General features: G+C 28.9%; 1 protein-coding gene across 1 annotated transcript; it reads left to right on the plus strand.

Annotated features, from left to right (window-relative positions):
- The first annotated feature begins 478 nt into the window (after positions 1-478).
- Positions 479-13,957, plus strand: LOC113383564 (potassium voltage-gated channel subfamily H member 1-like). The gene is made up of 14 exons (XM_026621821.1): positions 479-565; positions 2,543-2,652; positions 2,872-3,014; positions 3,529-3,736; positions 3,854-4,088; positions 5,088-5,172; positions 5,345-5,560; positions 7,383-7,429; positions 7,786-7,848; positions 11,532-11,610; positions 11,698-11,867; positions 12,055-12,178; positions 13,355-13,570; positions 13,854-13,957. The coding sequence occupies exons 1-14, from the start codon at positions 479-481 to the stop codon at positions 13,955-13,957; spliced, it is 1,887 nt and encodes a 628-aa protein (XP_026477606.1).
- Positions 13,958-22,693: the final 8,736 nt, after the last annotated feature.

Below are 22,693 nucleotides of genomic sequence, written 5' to 3' on the forward strand. Positions count from 1 at the left end.
GTTAACAGGCAACCTGATGAGATCTCAGATTTCGCATATGATATGAGTCATATGTGAGATCTGTGATCTCATTCAAGCGGAATTCTGTATATTTTCATATCATTGATATCAATTGTGGGGCATTGATGAGATATATCCAACATCATTATTAGAAATACATCCTATATAATCACATCTGTTACCACTGGGTTGCCTTCTCGAAACACTATGTTAAGGAATGTACAACAGAACATCCATTGGTCTGATTGCTGTCAAAATATGAAAAAAATCTTCTTTATCGCTCGTTTGTTACTGTCCATCACATGTTCCTTGTTCTATGTTTAAGCTACGACCAGAAAAAAATAATGATTTTTTTCTATTTCAGCACTACTATACGCCACTATATTTGGTCACGTGACAACAATAATACAGCAGATGACTTCAGCAACTGCCAAATACCACGACATGTTGAACAATGTGAGGGAATTCATGAAACTCCATGAAGTTCCAAAGGCACTCAGCGAAAGGGTCATGGACTACGTTTGTCAGCACCTGGGCAATGACGAAGGGATTGGACACCGACAAGGTTTGTAACAAAATGAATAGGTTTCAAACATAAAATCTTCTCTCTTCAATTTCTTACACATTAGGTTTTCAAAATATAAACAATTTAGTTTTTATTTATTTTGTTATCCGTATGTTTGAATGGATAGCAATCAAATTTCCCTTTTTTGTTGAAAATATGTGTTAGCAATAAAAATCGCGCTCATTATCATGAAATAAAGTGTAACATTAAAGCGTATAAAGTTGAGCTAATGCCACATCTCAAAGATTTTAATAGGGAGATATTTGATAGTCCTTTTTTACAATTTACATCAAAATAATAATTATAGAACATTTTCTCTAGAAAAATGATTTTTACAATCAAAATCTCATACTTTGACAATAGGGTTTGCCTTTACTGATTGATACATCCCCATTCCAAACTATGATTGATGAAAAAAATTAATATGTAAAATGTCAGTTAATAAATGAAGAAAATGCTGAAGTAAACTAGATGTGAGATTTTTTTGCAAGAACTTCTCAACATGTGTAAATAATCTACTAAATCTACACGACCACTTGTACTTCTATATTTTAACGTATTTTCTAAAGCCGCCACAGACGTTTCTGTACGTTTATACTTGTTTATCTATGTTTCTGTATATATGTGCAACTAAATGAATGCGCAACCAGGCGTATTTTCACAGTGTCCACAGACGACTCAAGTGTCTGTTCAAGTGTTTGCGCATGTCAACTAAGGAATGTCAAGACAAAACCTAGAAATATATGTATATTTTATACATATATTTTAGTATATGCATGGCATCGTAAGGCAAATTGCTAGAACTTCGTGTACCGAAAACTATTTTTTTAAAAAAACTTTAAAATTTTTTCAAAACTGAAAAAATTGATAATTGAGAACTTTGAAATTTTTGAAAAAATTGGACTTTTTTGAAAAATTTGATTTTTTTTTTTAAATTCTGAAATTTTTTGAAAAGTTTAAGCTTTCTTTAAAGCAATCACGCTGCTTTGTTGAAATATCGAAGCGCGTAAGCGCCGCGTCGTAGTTTAACGTGTAAACATTGGTGCGAAACCCATAGAAATATACACAAAATTTGTACTTATTATTATAATCTCATTATGACCATTTTTGACCGCCAAATGACATTGTTTTTACTTTTTTACTGGACCTGCCTTTCCAAAAATTTCACCATTTGTTCATTTCGTCAATGTAGAAAAATGATTTTTGAATCATTCAAATTGGACAATCCGTTCTCTTAAAAAAATTTGGCCAAAAAATTGTACTCATTTAGTTATAAAGAAACGGCTCGGCCGATCGTCGCGAAAAACTAATAAGTCTTTATCGAGTATCATCGAGTGGCTTTTAAACTTTAAAAATCAGTGCAGCTGTTAGTTCAGATAATGGTCAAATGTTTACAGGAGTATTTTTACAAGAACTAATAATATGCCAGAGATGTGTTCATTATCATTTTGATGTATTTTTAAAAAAAGGACTAAGATATCTCTTTTTTTAATTTTTGTACGTGACATTAGCCAAAAAAACGCCGCACTTTCATATGTGCTTTGATACCATTTAGTAACGTCACTGAATAGAAGCTATCGGTAACATATTTCTTTTAAATGCCGCAAGGATCGAGATCGCGTAAGTATATAATTGTGCATGTAATAGATACTTTTTCAAAAAAAAAAAAAAAAGTTAAAACTAAATTTTGTCGCGGTTTATGTGTTTGTTTCACACCCATCGTGGGTAAAGAAGTTTAACTTCGAAATTTTTAAAGTCGACTCAGATATTGAGGTAGACGATTGAAATATAGAGTTTTTTATTCGAAACTTATAAGTGTAATAGAACAAATGGTAGTTTCAAACAGATTTCATCCCTTAGATGAAACCAATTAGCCAATGTGTATGATCTTTAATGCAACTTTGGCAGAAATTTAAAATATATGTTGAACGAATTGGAACAGTTAATAATGTCCTAATTGTAATTTTTTTCATTCAGGTTTTGAACTACTGCCCAAAAGACATGAAAGCTGATATTTGTGTGCATCTGAATAGAAAAGTCTTCAATGAGCATCCAGCATTCAGATTAGCTTCTGATGGCTGTTTAAGGTAACCATAATAATAATAATAATAAGTTAATAATAAGATATAGTAAATGTTTAAAACCAAGGCAAATACTTGATGATTTTTAATTTTCGCCATCAAATATTAAGGCGTTCGTATTGCAACCAGAAAGCAATCAGTCTGATATTAATTTTTACTTCAAAATATGCAGATCCATATTTGCAAGATTTTAAAAATCTTGATAAATTGTTTCTCTCATTGCAGAGCATTGGCTATGCATTTTGCAATGTCCCATAGTGCCCCTGGAGATCTTTTATACCACACCGGAGAAAGTATAGATTCCTTATGCTTTATCGTGACTGGAAGTTTAGAAGTTATACAAGATGATGAAGTAGTCGCTATTTTAGGTAAGATAATAATGAAATTTATTGCCTTTTTTATTATTTTATTTTAATTACAATCTTTCACACTTAAGACATTCAGTAATTGTTTTGACTTTTCTTATTATATGAATCTTGAATGGATGGCAACCCAGTAGTTGTCCAGTCCAGTTATGACTAATTATCTATACTCGAATTATTTGCTGACATTTTTATTATATATGCAACTATAGCCATGAGAGGCGATTTTCACTTGAGGGCTATATTTGAGATCTATAACCTCAAGTGGAAATTTGATATCAAAGTTGCCTGATGTCAGGCTTGGCGGTAGCGGGAATCGAACCTGCGAACTTAGGACTAGTTGGTGCTAGCCCACGTTCTAAAATTTATTGCTTTTAATCAACATTATATCAAAAAAAGCATAAACATCACTAAAACTATTTATGTATACTATAACTATAATACTATATGTATATTTGCATACTTTCACGTTCTATTATTTGGAGAACATTTTGGAACATAAATCATATTTTGTTTTTAGGTAAAGGTGATGTTTTTGGTGACTCGTTTTGGAAGGACAGTGCTGTTGGCCAATCAGCAGCTAATGTGCGAGCATTAACATACTGCGATTTGCACACCATAAAACGTGATAAATTACTACAAGTTTTGGACTTCTACCAAGCCTTTGCCAACAGTTTTGCCAGAAACTTGCTGCTCACATATAATTTAAGACATCGACTCATATTCAGGTTGGTTGATAAATAACAAACACAAGATAATGATTATGTGAAATCAACACATAATAGATTATTATTATATTATACTATACTGTTTATAGCGCTGCGATTTACTATATTTTTTTTTAGAAAAGTGTCAGACGTCCGACGTGAGCGAGAGTTGGCAGAAAGACGCAAAAATGAGCCTCGTCTGGACCAAACCCAAGATCATCTGGTTCGAAAGATTTTCTCGAGATTTCGAAGGGACAGGAGTGTTCAGGGTACTGGCGATGCTGAAAAAGGTGGAGGAACCACCACTGACGATGACACGGGGGTTGCCGGCACGGGTGGTACCGGCGGTGGAGGTGCGCAGAGGAATGGAAAGGTAATAAATATAAACCAATAATAGTAAATATATACTTTTATTAGTGAAGTTGGCATCAGTGTCCTAATTTAAAAATTGTCTAGTTTAGTAACGTTTTTGCGATTGTATATGATGAATAAAGTCATAATCATAATCCTGTAAGATGTTGGGCATCATTGTCACAGTCTTATCAAGAAAAAAATTAAAACTTGTAAAGGGTATTTGGCTTTTGACTTTAACTCCAATTACTTCTAAAAACAGAAGAATCCACTGATAAGAAGAAAAGACTTGCATTTTTTGCAAAGAAATCTATTCGCATTCTTAGTCCGTCGAAAGTTGGTTTCGATGTATTATTCGTTTGCCCAACGGACCAAATGATCTATTTGTGAACTATCTTCCAAAAAAATTGTATTTTAAAATGTGCAAGTAATTGTCTGTCTATGTAGACAAATGTTTTTTTACTATTAGTTGCATTTTCCTTAATATTATATTTTCTGCTTAATTAATAGACTATGTTGCTGGTAGTCAATGAATCTAAGATGAGTAAAACCGATAACGAGTAAAAACACCGTGTTATTTTGTCCGTACTTTCCCTATACATAATAAAAAAAATTACGTAGTAACTATAATATCGAAATCGAAACTATAGTATCGAATTAAAATGTATGCCTAATTACAGAAAAAATGCAATGTCCTTTTAAAGTAACAAAGACTTGAATCTGTTTCGAAGGACCACATCATCTTAATTTCACGAAATTAAGATTTGCACACTGATATATTCATTTAAATTATTTAATAAATGATATTCTACTTATAAAACATTAATTAAATCTGTAACTGATCTTTATAAATATATGCGTTTCGCAGGAATTGATAGATGTCAGTCACAATTTTTTATTGTATTATTTATACAACTATTAATTATACCGAATTTTATTGGAACCGCCAGGTTATAGCAGAAGCTTTTTGTCACAGTTTACAATGCAGCAGTATTTAATAATTATATTTTTTCTTTTTAAGAGCTTGCAATCGAAACTTAGTACAGAGAGAGACGATTCAACAGCCAGTTCACCTGTTACATCACAACCTCCGCAAACTGCAACAGGTTAGTATATCAATATTCACATATAAGACCAATCACTAGAAGATTGGCCTTGGCTATAGAATTTAGCTATTTGCGTTTTTCATTTTTATAACATATACTTTTTACATCTATTTGAGAATTTGGAAAGTAAATTTAATTCTGGAATTTGGAATAAATGATAATTTTTCTCCAGCTGGTTCGAAACCGAGAACTGCAAAAGGTACGGGTGCGGGAGGTGGAACGGGCGCAGGAACCTCAACGGCTGGCGTTGGTTCCAAATGGTCCCGACTATTAGGTTCCTCAAGTCTGGACTCGACTTCTGGTGCCGCAAGCGGAGGCGGTGACCGAAGCAGCGCAGGAAGTGATCGCCAAAGTTCGGCGAGGCAAAGAGGCGACGAATCAGGAGGAGGTAATGTGTAGTATTAGTAGAAAAGTGCAATATGGTTTGTCAACGTTTTCGCAAAATATCCTCAGACGATTATGAAAATTTAAAACCCATTTGGAAAAAATTATTAGAGAATCTTGCTGATTAGTTTTTGCCAAAGATCGGCCGGGCCTTTCGTTGTGAACAAAGAGTGCGCGCAAGGTTCACACGCGATTGAAGTAAAACTTATTTGCTACTGTACAAGATGGCATTTAAGTAAAAATGAATACTTCATATAACAATTTTGAATAATGTTTATTAGTAATGTGGTAACACTCGTGATGCACACATTTATTAGTGTCAATAACATTTATATAATGTATATAAGTTTGGCTTTATACTTCAAATATGGCTTGATCGGTTTGTCATTGTAATTAGCATTTAGAAATGAACCTTCATTAGAGAAATGAAGTAATTGCTGAATAATAACTTCTATAATATTTGTTCACGCAGTAGATTATGTTAAACGACGCCTAAACAAATATTGTATTCACAATTTTATCATATAATATTAGTGTTCGAAGAACTTTGCTGGTGATATAATCTCATTCTTTGAACAGCAGTAATATCTGTCTTGCCTAAAAAATATTTTCCATTTTAATAAGGTGACCATACATTCCGAATTGGCCGGGACAGTCCCGATTTTCCTCAAGCAATATTTGTCCCGGATTTTTAAAAATGTTTTGATTGCCAATATATTTCAACTAGAAAATTTGAACTGAAAAAATGTGCATATAAGTTTTTAGCTCATCAACAACATTTTTTAAATTTATTTAATAAATGTGTGAAAGTAATATGTATTTTTATTTGAAATATTTGATAATAAACTTCAGTATAGTTATAAATTTATAAAAAAAAATCTATGTCGGTTGTTGTCCATGACAAAGCCTAAGGGGTTCACGGCACAAAACCTTTGGGAACCTATTATCGAAACGGACATTCTAAAATATTAGAGGCCTGCGAAAAGGGTTGAATAATAAAAATTCTATGAACGTTTCCATAATGTTCCCTTTTTATAGAAATGCCTACCTTTGAGTACATACAAGCGTTTTCTAGACTAAGTTTTCTGTCTAAAAGGCCTGGCTGCACAGCAACCATATAGGATTTTTACAGTTATTAGTACCACTTTATATGAAAAACGCTACATAACATAGCCTTCCATAACATTGGTCTATTTTATGGCAGAATCAGCCGCTTTATATCATATGTTTTACCTAAATATCACACTTTTGCTGAGTAAATAGTAATATTAAAGGCATTTGAAGAAGTTCCTCTCTATTTAATTCTCTCTAGAAGTATTTGAAATATAGTCTACTTATATAAAATCATTTAATTGTCTCTCCACATAATATTTGGCGAATTAACAATATTTATGAACTAATTCCACTATTTCTGATCGTCTTTTTTCTTCTAAGTAACTTTACGTTGATCGAAATCTGAAAGCGCTTTCCTTCAAGGGAGTGACAAATATTTAATTTTCTTTTATCTCTTAGACTTTATTGCAACTTTTAACACATTTCATGCCCTTAGAATCAATTGTTTACTTCTCTAAAAAAAATCGCATAGAATTTGTGAATATTGTTTAAGGTAATACGTTTTTTGCAGAGTAATAATCATTTAGGTAATCAATTAATTCAAAAAAATGCTAAAAAATCTAGTAAATATTTTTCTGTATTTTGTTTATTGCAAGACTTATTTACAAATTGATATAAATGTCAATGAGAATAATAATATGACTCCGGAGGAAAAAACATATTTACATAAATTTTGTTTCAATTATTATTTTATTCATTCCTAATATTTTTAGGCCCAGCTGCTGGTACTGGGGGCGAAAAGAAAGGACAAACAAACAAGGTGATGTTATTGGCACAATCTTAGCATGTCACTTATTAGTTACGATTTTTTTCGTATTTACTTTTTTAGGTATGACCAAGCAATTTAAATTAAAATTAAAATGTAATGTAAATAAGAAAGAATGGAATTTGAAATAGCTTCTGCATTTTCTAAAATTATTTTGACGGAATATTTCTGCATGACTTTTTATCCGTAGAATTCATAATTAGGGTACTTTGAGTCATTATCATTATTATTATTTATATGAAATCGCGGAACAACAATTGGCTGAACAATGACAAATATAAAATAATTATTTTTTATATAATACTATAGGATGATGTATTAAATAAATATTATATTGTTCATTCATGAAGGTTTGCGAAGATAGTAAGGAGAAGACACAAAGCAAACCGAGACAACGCCGAGACTCGTTGCTAGTAAGTCGAGACAAATTGTGTGGACTTTGCAATTTAACAAATAACAATTGTTTTTTTATCAATTCATATTTGTGTTTTATGTTTGGTTTTTTAGTTTATTACACACAGAGCATCACCTTATTGTTATTATTGTAATTTACAATTCTAAACACAAAGTAGTAATTAAAAAACATATAAAGGAAAACAATAATCACGCTTGAGCACTTAAAGCACAGTAATCATGCTTGAGTGACTAAAAGTATAGGAGATTTGAGAAAATGAAATTCTCTGACCACTTTAAGAAATCAATACTATATTTAATAGTAAGAACGTGGGTTAAACAAACTAATCTCGGGTCAGATTCCAACCTCTGCCAGTACGGTATCAAGCAATATGATATCAAATTTCTACTTGAGGTTATAAACATCAAGTACAATCAAGTTGCCTCGAAGGGATTGCTACAAAATTGAAAGAACATAAATAGGTCAACTTTTAGATATACATATCTAAAATATATAAAAACCAAGAGTGGTTGACCGCTTGGTTGCCCTCTCAAGAAAAATACTAGTTAAGGATGTACTATAGCAAACACAGCTCACAGAACACTTGATGCTGATTGCTGTTAAAACACACACACACACACATACTTTTTAGCACCTTTTTGCACTTGAAAATGCTTTTATTCATACACCAAAGCTTTTCTATAAAGTATGATTCAAAAAAATATGATTTAAATCTGAAACATCCTGGGCCACAAAGTAATGGGTTCTGGATTTTGACAATGTCTTATTATCATCATCCATTGATTTTTCAATATAAAAGTCCTCCTTAACATCATATAGGAAATTTTTATTATGAAAATTTAGACCCGAATATGTTTCAACATATCTTTTTAGGGCATTGCTAAAATAGCACAATTAGAAAGGATGCCCTTAGGGTTTTCTTCTTATAACGTACTACTAAGGATTCTCTTAGGGATTAAATATGCTGTCTAATAGCATTCGTAAAGTAACAGTAATAAGAATCACTATTTACAGCCAATAAGACACACGTTTTGATTGAACATCATTGAACATCATTCAATTTATCTTATGAATTACCGAAATCTTTGAAATTATTTTTGAAATTTAGAAGTTTGGCAAACAATTGTCCTCGATGTTCTGTGAACTGTTAGTCATGTTCATCAACTTATTCTGGGCGATATCACATCTAATAATTTTTCCAAATTCTTATTTCTTTGGGCAATATACTTCCCAATCTTCAATTTTTGGCTTTAAAAAAATTGTCATATTTAAGAGATGTTAAAAAAACATGTGATAAGGGCTAACACAATGAACTCAGAGATTCAGATGCTAATATAAACAGTCATTTGAGTGAAGACTAATAGGACAATTCTGCTGTAGAATAGACGAAAAGATAGCGTTGTTATGGCAACGCTAAGCTATGCTTGTTTTTTGGTAGGAAAAATTGGGCAATTGTCTATCTAATTGCTGTATGATCAGGCAATCAGGCGTTTTACACATAAAATTACTTTGTTATAAATGCACATCACAAAAATGCAGTTATCGTAACATTCTGTTATGCTTTGTTTATATGCAAAATAAGCCTGATACCACAGCAAATAGATAACATTAGCACAGTTTTTACTACCAAGAGATAAGCATAACAGTTTATGTTGAGCAAGAATTGGCCCATGAGCTTTGTTAATCCCATAAGCTCTTTCAACGGAATATTTTGTATAATTTAGCCGGTTTTAGAATATAGTAGGTATATAGAATGTTATCACAATATTTATATGCAATGTTTTAGCACTTTTGGAGTCGTTACGCCCTTGAAAATATAAAACAAAAATAATAAACGAATTGGCATAAGTATTCAATTGAAAATAGTCATAGTAAAGTAGCAACAGATAATCAGTCACCTTAAACTTCTAAAAATCGAACTTAAGTTTAACCAAAAAATTAAATACCTTCATCAGCAATGTATTTATTTGCATCGTACTATTTTCTTATTCATATTTTAAAATTGGTAAAAAAATTACTTATAAGTAGACTAAGCTAAATATTTACATACGAGAAAATGTACAATACTCTGTAATTATAAGTAGATAAATATGATTTGTACAATCACCAATATACAATAGTGGCACAGATATTAAATATATCAATTTGTATTTAATTTCATATCATTTTAGATAGAACGCGTTTCGTACAAAAAACATGATGCACTAAATACATACTCTTATTCTTATTATATTTAAAACTTAATATATTTACACAGACGATTTTCTTGTAGGAATATTTAAAACACACGTTAGTTCTACACTTGTAAAATTATTTTTTAATTTGCAATATAATTTTCAAAGCTTTTTTCTCTCACTATACTGAATGGGTGTTGTGATGATAAATATTGTGGTTTCTAATTCTTCTATCTATGACTGAAAATATTTCTATTATAATTTCAACTTTTCAGCAACTATAACTATGCTGTTTAATTTCTGTCTGTCTTAGTGATTTACTAGCAATGCGACTCGTTTATATGTATATATGTATATATATACATGTATATATGTGTATATATACATATATAGCACTAGATTTTAGCGGCACTGTCATTATATCGTTGCTTTCCTATAGGCACTGATCTCAAAGCACCTAAATCCATAAAATTTCTTCATATATATATATATATATATATATATATATATATATATACATATATATATACACATTAGGGCGGGTCAAACTGTATGAAGCCCAATAAATAATAATGGGCGAGCATTTTTGGTAAAAAAAACTTTATTGAAATTTTCGCTGGCTAATAATGCTCATCCTAACTATTGTTTCTTTGGTAAAGTTTTTTAAATTATCCATAGAATAATAATCGCATAATGCCCCTATGATGCCCAAAAAATTTGACCCTCCATAATGGGTATATATATGTTTGGAATCTATCTTCCGTATACATTCTTTTTTGATGTTTTAAAATGTATGCATAATAGTATGTGGATTTATGTAATATAAAAATAAGAATTACTTCGAGAAATCAAAGAGGGATTCAAAATATAAATTTGAGATATTCTGGAACTGTTAAAATTGTGCAACTCCAGCAAAATTTTCGACTCTATGATTACTTGCATGAATGATAATTCACGATTTAATTTTGTGCTTTTTTTAATTCAAATCTCAATCAAAACATTTTTGTTTGGAACATTTATGTTATGGAAGCTTCTTGCAACGTCAAATTTTAAGTTCATACTAATTTCCTTGTACTCTTTAAATATTAGTACTTGAAAAATACGTCTATTGTTAATCCGCCAAATTGATGGATCGACGTCAGGATGAACAGAACATATAATAGCTCTTCTGGTATTTATTTGGATATTGCATATATATTTATAAAAAACGTATTTCACCTATATAGATTGGTATTCATAATTAGCCTGTTTTCCATTAACCAATTCAATGAAACTAGTACTGTCAACTTGTTGTCAGTTCCAAAATTAGTTAATGCAGAATCCTTGATTTTCTAGAAAACTTTTCTAGGAATTTCTAGCGATACCTAGGAACACAAATTTCCAGAATATCTTAAAAACCATTACACCACAGCTTACTTTTAAATCCACTCCACTTAAGTAATCTTCTGTGGTGACAATACACAATTTTATTCAGTATTTATATGTATCTTTTTTAATATTAAAGCAGGTGTTTCCAAAAGCCCCAAAGGTTTCACAAGCCAGGGATGCCTTGAACCTAACAAGACAGGATACTATTCAACATTATGGTTAGTACTTGATCAATCATACTTGATTAATTAAAATCATATGAACAGGATGGTTGTTATATTAATGAACTATGAATAATATCCTAGGTTTGCGTGATCGTCCACCAGTGGTTCGCAGTCAAGAAGTATATGACGGTGGATTGAGGGAACCCCCATCGCCAAATTCACAAATGCCAATACAAACTACCCTTGTACAGGCGCCCCCTTTGTGTTCGCAACAACATAGAGAAGTTATGGCACAATTATTAGAAATCAAGGTAAATTTGTAAATGATCATTAATTGTGTGAGTGATTGTGGATACAGTTTTACATGAAACCATTCTAATTGATTTGGGTCTAAAAGAAGAATTTTTTCAAAATATTTGCAAATATAGATTTGGAGTTTTTTTGGGACTTTTTTTCATTGACTGAATATCAGTTGAATTTTTTTATTCATGGTTACAGACGGATGTTAAACTGGAAGTGCAAAGGCTCTCGAGTCGAATGTCCCGTCTTGAAGAACTTCTAGCAGAATTAATATCTTTGAACAAAAGCGAAACAAAAAGTGAACCTTCTCCTGAACCTATAGGTAAAATAATTTATCGCTCACATAAATTTAATACACTATTACAAATGAAGAGTTTAGGTCACTAAGATCTGTTTTGTATAGAAATTTATTCAAAAATCAATTGCAAACTGAGGACAAAATTCTAGTAATCCTTCTTATTGGTTTTATTTTACGTTTCTTTGGTATCTACAGTCTGCATTAGATTTTATTCTTGAATTATTGAAAAATATACGATTCATGTCTCGGTTACAAGATTTCTTCAGTTTACATTTAGAACTGATTTCTTTGACTGAAACTTTGATTTAACTGAAAATTTAGCTATAGTTGGCAGGTAATTAAACTAATGTTAACTGTGAATTTATCTAAAAAGCAATGATACTTTATTACTTATTATAGACGATATTGTAGATTTTGTATTGTAAAAGAAATTGAGAATAAAGGGCTTAAGAACGTTATGCAGTTGTGTATCATGTATCATACTTAGTTTTGTGATGAGAGCATCGTCCTTGCAATAGCAAAATTTTGAGTTCAAATCTAGCACTACGTACAACATGATACACCTGAAGCATCAACCAAAGCAATATAGATGTCCGTTTTATGAACCAAAACTTGTTTCCATGTAAAATTAGCCTTTCAGGACGATGCAGCAATATATCGTAATTCAAAAAATCTAAATATTTCATCACAAAGAGACAAAACTAGTATGGGCTGGCTTCTAATAAAGTTAATTAGTAAAGAATACATCAAGCTCGTAGAACGCAGAAATTGCTATTGGTGTGCAAATAGTTGAATAAAAATAATATTTTTTGATCCGTATCTAGACATGATTTTTTTATTCGAATCAGGAATTATTTGCCGCAAAACTAATGGTACTAGAGCTAGCAACGTTTTCGAGAAAGAACTTTAGACAAGCTGATTTTTTGTTATGTGTTCCTTGATGCTCTTTCGGCTAGAGAATGGGCCATCTGGCTACAGAAATCGCACCTGTAGAAGTTGGCTGCGCACTAATAAACGCAACCACTTTCAGCAGCCAGATGGCCCATACTCTGACCAAAAGAGCTCCAACTCTGACCAAAAGAGCTTCAAGACCACATAACAAAAAATCAGCTTGCCTAAATTTCTTATTTTGAAAACGTTTCTAACTCCTTTACGATAACTTATGTAAATAATTTGAAAAAAAAAATCTATATTTTTTAGAATCTCCAGTAGACCAATCCAGTACCAGTACAACGCGTTTAGGACCTTTAGTGTTAAGGAAACGACGATCGAAGCGCTCCGGGGCGACATCGGCAGCGACCTCATCCATCGCCACTCTGACGTCGCCGGTCACCATGACGTCGGTTATGGGTATAACCTCACCGGTAACCATAGTTGCGTCAAGTGGGACATCCAGACAACAGGCCCAAAGTAGTGGTAAATTGATTTTTTTATATAAATTTTAATTTACAAAAAGTTGTAAGAGAGCAATAGGTCCAGAAATAATCAACATATGGATAATTCAAATCGGATGCTTCGTTCTCTCGAAAGCTGCCATGTTTTGCATATTTAGCTCCGTATCTACAAAACGGCTGGACTTGTATATGCTAAAAACTAATCACTACTTTTCCCCATCATCACGAATAGAATGTTTTTTGAATCATTTGAAAAACCTCTAAATTATAATATTATAGATTAATCTCCATGTTATTTCTTACAGTGGCATCAGATAGTCAACCAAGTAGTCCTACAGAATCTGCAAGACTTTTGGACGAAACAACTACAAGTGATCAACCTTCTAGGAGAAAACGTGATTATCTGTAACCGACATTGGATTGATTCAAGAAATAATAGAAATTGTAGTGAAATTATATCTGGCTCCATCTATGAAACAAATATTACTCGGAAAAAAATCTAAGCATTGGTATTAGGAAACATAGGAAACAGAATTATGAAAATATCAGATATTGTCAGGAAATAATGTATCCTAAAACGTTATTTAGGCCTTACAAGCCTAAGCTGAAATAAGAGAAGGAATAAGAACCTTTCTGGTGTCTGTATGAAACAGTAGATGGTGCTATTGATTTACTGGTAAGTTTGGATTTTTGCTGAGTAACTGAATTTTGGAACAAAGAACGAACGAATTTACAATATGCAACGTTAGGTAAAAAAATTATAATATTATAAATCGATAATCGATTGGATTAATTAAATTATTAAAATATTCTATTGTCAAATGCTAGTTAATTTGATCAAAGCCTGCCATAATGATATTAATATTAGATATAAGATATATATATATATATATATATATATATATATACATTTATATATGTATATAAATATATAAGAATATAAAAAGCCTATAATGCTGCTATGCGCGTATATTCAACAAATAAGTTACATATTTTTAAGTGTTTTTTTTCTAAAATTATTATTATAAAAAAACTGTACATAGTTAGATATAAGTAAAGATATATATAAATATATCTAACGTTAAAAATATCGATAAAGCTCTTGTAGTGATAAAAAATACTCATTTTATAAGAATAAACGCTAGAATTTATGATTCAAATGCCACTTGACAAAATAAAATTCGACAAATACACAAACAGAATCATTTCTCATTTAAAGTAAACTTTTAGATTATAACAAAAGTCTCTCAAAATTTATAAGATTGTTTTCTCTTGTCAAAATAGTATCGCAATGACGCATGCGTTTGTGCCAGGTGTGCCCAACCTAAGATGTAAGAATAAATTATTCTTAACCTTCTCACGTCGAAAGAAATTATGCTTTCTTAAAAGTATTTTGTTACCATCTCTGTTACCATCAACTGAAGTATTATTTAGATCTGAACGTACGATTACTATTACATTTTTTATTTTCATTTTATTAAATATAGTTTGGCCTTAAATTCATGTTTCGATTTTAACGAATTTCACAATTTGAATTTGAAACGAAAATAAAATACACACACAACAATAGTTTAATAATTTCATAATATTTGAAACCAATTCATGTATAATATTGCCAACGTAATTCTTGTTCTCAAATTTTATATACTATAAAATACTACGTGATTATTTGCGAATTTAGTTAATATCTGTTTAATTTATAATTTTATAAACGATAATAATTATTAGAAACGCTTTCTATTATTTTTATGTGAGTTCTTAAACAAATGCCCCATTGAACAAATATAAGAATTTTTACATAAATGCTGGATGAAAAAACTATATAATTTATATAGACAAAATTTGAATTCAAATCTAATTTAAATTTCAAAATTAATGTTCAAATATAATATATTATATTTACCAAAAATTTCAAGGAATTCATTATTAAATTTTTGAAAATCGTGTAGAGTTCATTTTTCCATTCATATCTTGTTCATTTAAGTATCAAAGTTATAATGATAGATAAGTATTATTGACTAAGATTTGTTTATTTATTTTATTATTTTATGTATTTCAATTTTATTCATTGTATATTAGATTAACGTGATAATAGATTAGATGAAATTATGGAGATAAAAAATTAAACAGAAAAAAATTAAGTAAATAATAAATTCACATCAAACTACTAAGTTAGAAACAAAAATAGTAAATGACATGCATACTAATTTTTCATGCAAAAGTGAAGTACTTCACTTTTTTTAGTTTTCCGATTTTTTGTACTAAATAAACTGATTTGATTTTGACTTATTTGAGTAAATAAGTACTACATTTATTTGTGCTACTAATAATAAGTATAAATAAATTAATACTATGAATTAGATACTCCTAGCTCTGTGTGTAAAGAAATTTTAACAATTTGTTTTAAGAAAACTTCTATATGTGTATAGGAAACTTATGCATATTTGTTAGATTTAATATGTATCTTATAACAAATATGTTTAATATCTTAGAGACATATAGAAGTTTTCTTAAAACAAATTGTTAAAATTTTTTGAACTTTTCAACTGCAATTTTTTACTTTTATAATTCAGATTAACAAATTTTATTTCGATATTTATCGACTAGTTATTCTGAATCGTTCGATACCAAAATTAAAGAATATATGTGAAGAATCAGCTGGAACGTTTCTTCGTTATTAGTTGTTGAAAAAATGATGGCTTTTTAGATGAAATAGTTTACAAATAGTTTCATTATAAATATACATTAAATTTTGGAATAATCAATCGCGTTCTTTGGACATACACCAATGCATTCTATGCTTCGTACTAATTACTGTTGCCATCTACTCTTAAATAGAGTATATTTTATTCAAAAAATGCAAATATTATAATTTTGTTTAAGGGATATCAATTGGAAGTCGAATTGATTAGTTCTTCTTTAAAACAGAGAATACGTTTTGTCCATAACAAACAGTCGGAACCATCATTTAAATAGCTAAACTTCAATTTTTATTAATTTACACATATCAGAAAATTAATGCAACTTGTCTTGATGCAAAATTCCACTTACGTCTGGTTTCTATTTTTGATCTAGTAAAGGCTGTATCAGTTAACTATTTCTAAATAAATCCTTATACTGCGTTTAACCATTTTGGACAGTGAATTAGTTTCATATCTAAAAAGGTTGGGCACAACTGGCCATCCGGCCTGTTGCATCGTCGTCATGCCCAACTGTCCTCTACTAGCGTCGATTCTTATAGATGACAGATCGTAAAATTTCTTACTAAGCTTCTTAAAATTATCTAAAACTAAACAAAACCTAATAAAAGATAAAAGATAAACGAACTAATTATTATAGAATAGGGATTGTTTTCGCTAAAATCACAGATGCACATACATAATATAATAAATAAATAAATAACTTGCTCGTTCATGCAAGCGAGTTAGTGACTCATTCCTATTGATAAGATAACGTTTTACGCCAATAATCAATTTTTATTGAACGCTTTACATTAGATAAATAACGAACAAACTATGTAAATATATCATTAATGAATCGTAAATAACTGAACGACTTGGATTGTCAGATTGTTAATATGTGGAAACCAGAAGGAGGTCGAATGCGAGCAAATCAGAACTTCAGCTTGGGTTTAAATCACTATTTTTTATCATGGTTTTGTAAACAAGCCTATACGATAATCGTAATACATACATACATACCTACATACCTACATACCTACATACATACATACATACATACATATGCAATATACATATAAATGTATGTATGTATGTACATATGTATGTATGCATGTATGTATGTATGTATATAAGTCTGCATGTATGTACTAATATACATACATAATTTTATAGAGCTCTAAGTCAATTGCAATAAATTTTCATAATTAGTTATAAATATATTACTACAGTAATATATATGTATATATAAACTACATAAATTAAATTAATACAAAATATTGTACATAATTAGGAAAATATTACTATTGAATACTCATCACTCACACTATTATCTTAATTTGTTATACACATATATTTGTAATGTATGCGAGTGTATAAAAAAATATACATACGGACATACATACAATTATATGTATATATACAAGACTACATAGTGCTTTATATATCAATTTGCTTAATGCAAGATTAGACCAATAATACCTATTATCAGAATTATATAAATATGTATATACATACATATATGTGTATGAAGATATATACATACATATTTACATTATATAATATATAATATATGCATGTATGTATGTATGTATGTATATGTGTATGCACTATACATGTACACATATATAAGTAGTAGTTATATAGTAAATTTTTCGATAACGCGGTATATAGAAACGCGATTTTCATATTACACGGAGATGCTTTTGCGAAAACACTCTGAACTCGGTATTTTTATAACACTGTATTTTTATGACACGGTATTATTTAACACGGTATTCTTTCAACACGGTATTCTTTCAACACGATATTCTTTTAACGCGGTATTCTTTTAACACGGTTTTCGTTTGACGACTCGTAACTTCCCTCGAGCAATATAAGATTGACTCTAGTAACTAGATAGAGTTGGAAAAGTTTATAATATAGGTTTTAATGCAGACAATTTTATTTTTTACAATATGTAACGATTAAACATGCCAGTTTATATCAAAACTGTGCACAACGTCGATTTTAGTAGTGCCACAGCTCTTTCGCAGAACTATAGACTTTCTAAAAAAAATCAGCTTGAATTTTTTTTTTTGAGGAAAATAAGTTTTTAATTTAATTTTTGTTTCATATCCCTATATAAACTCATCAATTCAATAAAAATAATTTATATTTCTTTAACTTACTCTCTTCATATCAATAAAAAATAATTTATCTTTCTTATCACATATTTATATGACCTCTTCACTTCAATAAAAACAATTTATAATTTATAATATCTTCTGTATTTATCGATCTCCATATAACACGGTATGAAGGCTGTGATTTGTACTTCTGAGTTTCCTATAACACGGTTTTTAGAACTTAGTACGAATTACTCTGGATTGTGAATTAAATTCGATTTTCCTATAGCACGCTTTCCATACTACACGATTCGCACTCACCGCGTTATCGGAGGATTAACTGTACTTACAAATATGCAGTACATACGAATATGTAGATATATGCATCTGTGTACATCCTTGTATACATTTACATGTATAAATGCATACATAAATATATACATAAACTTATATACGTATACGTGAATATACATAAGATGTACATACATAAATGAATATGTAGATATGTATATGTACAATCTTATATACATGTACATTTATAACTGCAACATAAATACATATGGAGATATATACATGTATGTACAAACTTATATACATATATGCTACACACACACACACATATGTATGTATGTTTGTATGTATGTATGTATGTATGTATGTATGTATGTATGTATGTATGTATGTATAATATGTATATATGTATGTATATATCCAATATATATTATGTATATACATATAAGTATAATTCCATGTGTACACACACATGTATTTGTAAAAAATAATTAAATTGAAATGTTTTGATTGATTCAAATTCTTTTTATCCAATGTTTGATCTTGTTGAATTTTTAAATAGCGATAAAAATAATCGTTCAGTTTCGATAGTCGAATTATAGCATAGGTCAGTACGAAACGATTTATTTTCATTTTTTTGATGAATAAACAAAAACAATCAAGACATTCCAATATGCTTTTCTAAATTTATATTTCCCTAATTAACTAGGCACTGTTGCTATGCAGGTTGACAGAATATATAATGTTATATATTATTAATTATATACATACTGAACACATGTACGATATTGAATACGAACATACATGTATATCTTTTTACACACATGCTTAATTATATATATATATATATATATATATATATAATATATATATATATTATATTATATATATATATATATATATATATATATAATATTATATATATATATATAATATTATATATATATATAATTATATATAATTGTATGCAAATTAAAGTAGTATGGGAAAAAAGAAATCCATTATTTCTTGAAACAAGTCTATAATTATCGATATTTCATGGAATATTAGCTAATCTTAGGATATCAAACCTAATCTTAGAAAAATGGTATTTTTGCAAATATTTTTTATTTGCTGTAGAATTCAAGCACTTACTTTAATTTTATTCTATATCCTTTTCTACTTCATCATTTTCAAATATTTATTTGTGATTTTTTTACTTTTTTAGTTTTACGAGGTAAATTATAATAATAAAAGACATCAAAAATAAATTCAACTGTTTGAATTTCTTTTATAACGATATCACATACAATTTTGTCTTTTGTTCGTCCATTTATATGATTTATGTGTATATTTTTAAAATTAGTTATTGTGTTATAATTAATTTTAATAATTGTAGTTGTTATATGTATTTATTCAATTTAGTTGTTAAATGAAAAATTACAACAGGTCCGCAATTAGTATGAAAATCTTTTGCCATATTAATGATAGCAATATGGCTGGCTCACAATCAAACATTAGAAAATTCAAACCAAAATAATTGATTACTTTTTCCCCAAATTAATGTACATTGATTATATATATATATATATACATATATATACCTATATATATATATATATATATATAAATGTGTGTATTATATACGTTCATGTATGTATGTATTTATTTACTAACATAAATACGTTGTATATTGCCATGTGCATACACTGTTTTCTGATTTTGAATATTTAAAAAAAAGTTGTTCAAGACACTATTAGTAAAAATTTGATCAAATAATTACTGTGTTTCATTATTATTATAAGTTAGTTTAAAATTTTTAGTTGAAATACCTTTAATATTAAAAAAAATGGTAAAAATGTATTTATAAGGTTGAAGTTTACTTGATTTTGGTGAGAAAAAAGTATTAATAAAGTATATAAGGTTCCTCAAATCAACACTTCATTTTTATAATAGAAATGATTTGCTCTAATTAATTTGAAAAGAGATTTTTTAAACATGATGGCACCGAAATATGAAGTAAGTCTAGGATTAATCTTAATATAACTACAAAATTTCAAATGATATTAGTTCCTAGGAATATGACAAAAGTCTAAAATTATTCATTTTAAATGGGTTTTTCATAATATCTTATCAATTCAGTTTGGAATAATTAATATAAAATTGACGCTGCAAAATTATCATTCTGATAAACCGACTAGAAAGTGAACACCTGGCAAAGGAAAAAAAGGGGTTGCACAACGATAAGGGTTATTATTTATGCTTGGTCATGCATGTTTCAAGTGCAAATAATATTTTTGCATATGTCGTTGATAATATAATTAACTCACCCGTAGATAATATAATTAAAGTCGATTGAAAAGGAAATTGATCATTTTGATCTACTACCAAGTCTGCTATATAAAGCAGACTTTATTTATTTATTTATTTAGCATATACCCCACAGAGTCCCTCCAGGAGGACTTAAAAAATACAATTTTAATAATTGAACAATAAAATATATAGTGATTATAATTATCTATTTGAAAATGTTTAAAACGATTGTTATTAATCATTGATCAATATTTATTGGTTACTGATTTTTTTCCTCAAATATTTAATTCTCATAAGGCACGATGCCATACGCCACTAGTTATATTTAACAGAAAGCAACCCAATGGTTTTCTTTCCAAGTTCTAATGATTTTTTTAGTAATGCTACAAAGAGCTATTTTCACTTTATAACAATGTTTTAAAAAGTTGCATTTTCAAGTATAAAATGAATATTGAAATCACAAAGCCGAGAATTTACCACTTGCTCCTTGGTCATTTTCATGTTATCAAAGAAAAAAATATTTAATAATAAGAGAATGGAATAAAGGGGATTATTTTTAAGGGAAAATATTTTTCTCTATTCATTGAGTAAAATTGTGAAAGAATCCTCCATTATTAATTTATTGTATGTAGATATTTTAATAAATCTTTGCTGGTGTCCCACATCGAATAATTATATGTTAACGTGTGATAACATGTATGTTTTTAAATCTCTTGCATGATCACATCCGCGTTTTATAAATGAATTAAAATATGCTTCGAAGAAAAATAAAATTTAAAAATAAAAGTTTTTAAACACAGATTACAAATACATGTTTTTAATTAAACTTGTCATATTTTGAATTTTGTTTGATGTGTTATAAATACTTGTATACATATTTGTATCTGCATGGTATGAGTATTGCCAGTCAATATAATGTGCATCAGCATAAAGATTCCAATCATATACTTTATTACAAAAATTACTTATTATACGATTTATTTAGTATTTTAATAAATAACAAATCATTTTATTGGCAACGTTACTAGACAGAAAAATAATTCCCAAAAATATCTGAACTGCAACCAACTTATGATTTTCACCTAATACCATGCTTTTTTAATGAAAAATAAAACAGTCCCTGAATTTTGTCATTTTTCATACCAGTATCGTAATTTTTCAAATTTTGTTAGACAACAGGAGTAAAAAAATGGAATTTACATGTATTTTAACGCTCTTTAGTTAATGATTTTTCAAAATTAATATATAAAACTGTCCAGTCATGATTCATGTTAGGTGTTGTGACCTAATTTGAGATTATGCTATATCATCGAATTTATAAGAAATATACAAATTTGAATTGTCATTTCACTAAAACACTGACTTTGATAATTTCAAATAAATTAACATCTTCAGAGTCATAATGTTAATAGTGCTGAATATTTTGCATGCTTATTTTCATACTGTTTAAAGAAGCTAAATTGTTAAATAGATAAGTAAAGAAGTAAAATATCTTTAAAAATCGTTTATATATTAGAGCAGATTATTAAAATGAAGAAAAATAATTTATCTTTAATTTCCTTCAAATGTCGTTGATGTAAAATATCATATCTATATAGTAGGATCAAAATAAATGGTACAGGCCATGATTTTAAAAGTGTAAAAATGATGAAAATGAAAAACACAAAGAAATCATTAATAAATATTTTAAGAATATTTAGTAGAAAAAATATATATGGTATGGTATAAATTTACGAATTTTAATAAAAATAAATCGTAATTATTCAAGAATTTTTT

The sequence above is a fragment of the Ctenocephalides felis genome, unplaced genomic scaffold, assembly GCF_003426905.1.
Source record: "Ctenocephalides felis isolate EL2017-DRISC unplaced genomic scaffold, ASM342690v1 CF-g0.4_SCAFFOLD_03570, whole genome shotgun sequence".
NCBI classification, from domain to species: Eukaryota; Metazoa; Arthropoda; class Insecta; order Siphonaptera; family Pulicidae; genus Ctenocephalides; species Ctenocephalides felis.

Excerpts from the sequence above, each read along its gene's own strand:
- LOC113383564 (XM_026621821.1), top strand. The coding sequence starts at position 479 with ATGAAGTTCCAAAGGCACTCAGCGAAAGGGTCATGGACTACGTTTGTC. Across the intron at positions 3,015-3,528 it reads TGAAGTAGTCGCTATTTTAG|GTAAAGGTGATGTTTTTGGT; the intron begins GTAAGATAATAA and ends TTTTGTTTTTAG. Across the intron at positions 4,089-5,087 it reads GTGCGCAGAGGAATGGAAAG|AGCTTGCAATCGAAACTTAG; the intron begins GTAATAAATATA and ends TTTCTTTTTAAG.